The sequence below is a fragment of the Nicotiana sylvestris genome, chromosome 10 (genome assembly GCF_000393655.2).
Source record: "Nicotiana sylvestris chromosome 10, ASM39365v2, whole genome shotgun sequence".
In the NCBI taxonomy this organism is placed as follows: Eukaryota; Viridiplantae; Streptophyta; class Magnoliopsida; order Solanales; family Solanaceae; genus Nicotiana; species Nicotiana sylvestris.
In genome coordinates this window covers 91,286,560-91,291,883 of record NC_091066.1, presented here as the reverse complement: position 1 = coordinate 91,291,883, position 5,324 = coordinate 91,286,560, and the positions used below count along the sequence as shown (strand labels likewise).

Below are 5,324 nucleotides of genomic sequence, written 5' to 3'. Positions count from 1 at the left end.
GGTCGAGCGCCGGTCGCGCCCCTCGGTTTTTGGGGCGTGAAAAATTTGGTATCAGAGCCAGAGCTTTTAAAGTGTCCTAGGATGTCTCGAAGCCGTTTCTAGTATAGTCTATCTTATCGGTGTATTGTCGACCACATCTATAAGTTGGAGGCTACATGGGCATTTAGGAAATTACCATCTTCTTTGTTACTCTATATCGTGCGGTGAAGTGAAAAGTGGAAGTATTTACATCTAACTCGTGCTCTGTTCCAAATTTTCAGTAATGGCACCTAAGAAGAGAGCTAGACTCGGCATCGGGGCCAATGCCACCCCAAGTGTGGCTGTGAATCATGTACCTGATGTCATGGGTAAGAGTGACTCCCCGGTCTCGAATCTGCCTGGCCCGTCTATTCCGAATCCAAGTATTCCTGTTCCAGCTGCGGCAGAGGGTGCTACCATCCCTCCTACTGATATTCCTTATCTTGATGCAATTCTAGCTTCCGATCCCGGGGTTTCTGATGGGGACCTTAGAGGAGTCATCCATATGTTGACCCAGTTAGTGGCTGCTCAGGCCCAAGAATCTCATGATGCCCCTGCGCCCCCCAGCGGACAGGGGGATTCCGCTAGCTCTAGAGTCAACCTGTTTATGCGGTTGGCCCCTCCAGAGTTTACGGGCACAGGCCCAAAGGCCGATCCGCGTATTTCCTTGATGAAATGCATAAGACCCTTCGAGTGAGGAAGGCTACAGAGACGGAAGGGGTTGAGTTGGCTTCATACAGGTTGAGGGGAGCAGCATATTCGTGGTTCAAGATGTGGGAGGATTCCCGTGGGGAGGGAAGACCTCCGGCTAGATGGGATGAGTTTGTAAATGCATTCATGGACCACTTCTTGCCTGCCGAGACAATGGCGGCCCATGCCACAGAGTTTGAGCTCCTCAAGCAGGGCAGTATAAGTGTTTAGGAGTACCACATGGAGTTTGTGAGGTTGTCCAAGTATTCTCCTCAGTTAGTGTCGACCATGGATGCTCGAGTTCGGCGATTCGTTCAGGGTCTTAGTCCTTTGGTGGTGAATGAGGCTGCTACAGTGTCCTTACACTCAGATATGAATTATGGGAAGATTGTGGGGTTCGATCAGGCCACAGAGGCTAGGAAGTTGAAAATACGAGCAGAAAGGGAGAGTAGCAGTAGGGCCCGATCAGCGGGTCACTCAGGGAGACTAGTTCCGGGGAGAGGGCCATCAGGGCTGTCCCAGCCATATGCCCAGTCCTCAGCAAGAGCACCGCCATCGATGCACAGTTATCAGCAGGGCAGTCACTTGAGATCAGGTTCAGATAGTAGGAGACCCCATCATTCCGGTCGTCCTGGAGGGAGATCACTGCAGCTGGGGAGGGCTTCATGCCCCAAGTGTGGGAGGTTCTATTCCGAGACTTGTTATTTGGATATTCCGGTGTGTTATAGATGCGGGGCGAGAGGTCATATTTAGCGGGACTGCCGTGCGCCCAGTCAGGGCATGGGTGAGGGATTTGCTCAGTCATCCGTGCGTCCTCCAGCCCCAGTAGGGAGCGGTGTAGTTAGGGGTGGAGCTCATGGTAGAGGTGTATCCAGCCGATTTTACGCCTTGAGTGGTCGCCAGAGTGCAGAGGCCTCTCCAGATGTTGCTACAGGTATCTTGTCTGTTCAGGTCATCGATTGTTATGCTCTTATTCATCCGGGGTCCTCTTTGTCTTATGACACCCCATTCATTACTTCAAGTTTTGGGGTAGAACCCGAACAGCTTCATGAGTCGTTCTTTGTATTGACTCTGGTTTGTGATTCTATTATAGCCACGCGAGTTTATAGGAATTGTGTTGTCATGGTATGTGGTCGTGCTACCACGACCGATCTTATTGAGCTTGAGATGGTGGATTTTGATGTGATTATGGGAATGGACTGGCTTTATTCGTGCTTCGCTAAACTTGACTGGCGAACGAGAGTCATGAGGCTTGAGTTACCTAATGAGCCGGTTATTGAGTGGAAGGGAAATGGTGTGGTGCCGACAGGTAGGTTTATTTCCTACCTTAAGGCTTCGAAGATGATTAGGAAGGGGTTTATCTACCATTTGGTACGGGTGGCGGACACCACTTCAAAAGTGTCTGTCCCCGAGTCTGTGCCAGTCGGGAAGGAGTTTCTTGAAGTGTTTCCGGACAAGCTTCCAGGGATCCCGTCAGATAGGGAGATTGATTTTGGGATTGATGTATTGCCAGATACGCGAACGATATCTATTCCACCATACAGAATGGCGCCAGCGGAGTTGAGGGAGTTAAAGGAACAACTGAAGGATTTATTAGAAAAGGGGTTCATACGGCCAAGTGTGTCACCGTGGGGTGCCCCGGTTCTTTTTGTTAGAAAGAAGGATGGGTCGCTTCGGATGTGTATTGATTATCGGCAGCTTAACAAGGTCACCATCAAGAATAAATATCCTTTGCCTCAGATAGATGATTTGTTCGACCAATTGCAAGGTGCGAACTTCTTTTCCAAAATTGATCTACGGTCCGTGTATCACCAATTGAAGATCAGAGAACAGGATATTCCTAGAACCGCTTTCAGAACTCGCTATGGTCACTTAGAATTCTTGGTCATGTCTTGTGGGTTAACCAACACCCCGACAGCTTTCATGGATCTTATGAATCGGGTCTTCAAGCCATTTCTAGACTCCTTTGTGATTGTTTTCATTGATGACATCCTTGTTTATTCGCGGAGCCGGGAGGATCATGCCGATCACCTCAGGGCAGTTCTGCAGACCCTTTATCAGCACCAGTTGTATGCTAAATTTTCAAAATGTGAATTTTGGTTGGAGTCCATTACCTTTCTGGGACATGTTGTTTCCAGTGAAGGGACTCAGGTGGATCCCCAAAAGATTGCAGTAGTAAAAGATTGGCCTAGACCCATGACCCCGACGGAGATCCGTAGCTTCTTGGGTTTAGCGGGGTATTATCGGAGGTTTGTGGAGGGATTCTCTACCCTCGCCTCCCCTTTGACTAAATTGACACAGAAAGCAGTTAAGTTCCAATAGTCCGACGCTTGTGAGAAAAGTTTTCAGGAATTGAAGTCAAGATTGACCTCTGCATCGATATTGACCTTGCCGGAAGGCACAGAAGGATTTGTGGTTTATTGTGATGCCTCCAGGGTCGGTTTGGGGTGTGTGTTGATGCAACATGGGAAGGTTATAGCGTATGCTTGAAGGCAACTCAAGAATCACGAGAAGAATTATCCGACGCATGATTTGGAACTTGCGGTAGTTGTATTTGCCTTGAAAATATGGCGGCATTATCTTTATGGGTTCCATGTGGATGTGTTCTCGGACCACAAGAGTCTCCAATATTTGTTCAAGCAGAAGGAGTTGAATTTAAGGCAGCGGCGGTGGTTAGAATTGATCAAAGACTATGATATGGATATTCTATACCATCCAGGGAAGGTGAATGTGGTGGCTTGTCCCTGGGTAGTTTGGCTCATTTGGGAGCGGATCAAAGGCCTTTGGCTCGGGAGGTTTATCAATTGGCCAGTCTGGGGGTTCGTATTTCGACCTCATACGAGGGGAAGGTTATGGTGCGTAATGGAGCAGAATCGTAACTGGTAGCGGAAGTCAAGGAAAAACAGCTCATTGATCCAGCATTAGCACAGATGAAAGAGGCAGTTTTGAATAACAAGACTTCAAAATTTTCACTCGGTAGTGAGGATGGTGTATTACGATGTCAAGGTACGCTATGTGTTCCAGTTGTGGATAATCTTCGGGGGAGGGTAATGGCAGAGGCTCATAATTCCAGGTATTCTGTGCACCCAGGTTCAATGAAAGTGTACCGTGATCTCAAGGAAATTTATTAGTGGAACGGTATGAAGAGGGGTGTGGTGGACTTTGTATCTAAATGTCCGAATTGCCAGCAAGTAAAAGCTGAGCACCAGCGGCCCGGTGGGTTAACTCAGCTTGTGGAAATACCAATGTGGAAATGGGAGATGATCAACATGGATTTCGTGGTAGGATTACCTTGCACTCAGCGCAAGTTCGACTCAATTTGGGTAATAGTGGATCGACTCACCAAATCAGCTCACTTCTTGCCAGTCAAATCCACAGATATTGGGGAACAATATGCTCAACTGTATATCAATGAAATAGTAAGGCTTCATGGCACTCCTCTTTCTATTATTTCAGATCGAGGGGCCCAGTTCACAGCTAATTTTTGGAAGAAATTTTAGCAAGGTTTGGGTACTCAGGTGAATATCAGCACGGCTTTCCATCCGCAGACTGACGGTCAAGCGAAGCGGAATATTCAGATGCTTGAAGATATGTTACATGTCTTGGATTTCAAAGGTAATTGAGATGATCACTTGCCACTTATAGAATTTGCTTAGAATAACAGCTTCCATGTTAGCATTCAGATGGCCCCGTTTGAGGCATTGTACGGGAGGAGATGTAGGTCTGCGATTAGATGGTTCTAAGTGGGTGAAGCAGAATTGTTAGGGACAGATCTCGTGCACCAGGCTATGGAAAAAGTTAAAATCATTCAGGAAAGGCTGAAAGTTGCTCAGAGTCGTCAGAAATCTTATGCGGACATTCGTCGAAGGAAATTGGAATTCCAAGTAGATGATTGGGTGTTCTTGAGGGTATCTCCTCTGAAGGGAGTCATACGATTTGGAAAGAAAGGGAAGTTGAGTCCTAGATATATCAGGTCGTATCGGGTCACTCAAAGGATAGGACAGGTGGCCTATAGACTGGAATTGCCGCCTGAAATGTCATCAGTGCACCCGGTGTTCCATGTGTCTATGTTAAGGAAAGTGGTTGGAGACCCATCCACCATCGTGCCAATTGAGGCTATCGAGGTCAGTGAAGGGTTATCATATGAAGAAATTCTGGTCGCTATTCTTGATAGGCAAGTCCGCAAATTGAGAAACAAGGAAGTTGTTTCAGTTAAAGTGCTATGGCAAAGTCAACAAGTCGAGGAAGCCACGTGGGAAGCGGAAAGTGAAATGAAAGAAAAATATCCCCATCTGTTTGAACAAGTCTAGTAGTGATCGTGCGAACTCTTGTATCTATGTAAATTGATGTTATGTTCAATCTGGTGCAAAGACACTCCATATTTTTCCCTAAATGCTTTACTATTGTAACTCCTCAGGTTGTGCAAGAATTGTATGTGTTGTGATTAATTGAGTCATGCGCAAGCCCCTTTTTGGTAAGTGAATGTTTTGTAAGATCTCATGTGATAAGTGAATGATTAAAGGTAGTATAGATTGGTAATGATTAATTGAAATGCGTATAGTGCATTGAAGTGGTTGGACTGTATGGAACTCATTGAGGTGGCCAAATTATGTGCA

General features: G+C 46.7%; 1 protein-coding gene across 1 annotated transcript; it reads left to right on the top strand.

The window, feature by feature from the left end:
* Positions 1-1,488: 1,488 nt before the first annotated feature.
* Positions 1,489-5,018, top strand: LOC138879673 (uncharacterized). Its single transcript, XM_070159293.1, has 4 exons — positions 1,489-2,415; positions 3,897-4,127; positions 4,227-4,323; positions 4,465-5,018. Exons 1-4 carry the CDS (start codon positions 1,489-1,491, stop codon positions 5,016-5,018), a joined length of 1,809 nt encoding a protein of 602 aa, XP_070015394.1.
* The last annotated feature ends 306 nt before the right edge of the window (positions 5,019-5,324 follow it).

What these genes read in the sequence shown, in the direction of transcription:
- LOC138879673 (XM_070159293.1), top strand. Translation starts at nt 1,489, where the DNA reads ATGGGTGAGGGATTTGCTCAGTCATCCGTGCGTCCTCCAGCCCCAGTA. An exon ending in AACTGTATATCAATGAAATA is followed by an intron (nt 4,128 to 4,226) that starts GTAAGGCTTCAT and finishes TTGGGTACTCAG; the next exon opens with GTGAATATCAGCACGGCTTT. An exon ending in ACATGTCTTGGATTTCAAAG is followed by an intron (nt 4,324 to 4,464) that starts GTAATTGAGATG and finishes TGGGTGAAGCAG; the next exon opens with AATTGTTAGGGACAGATCTC.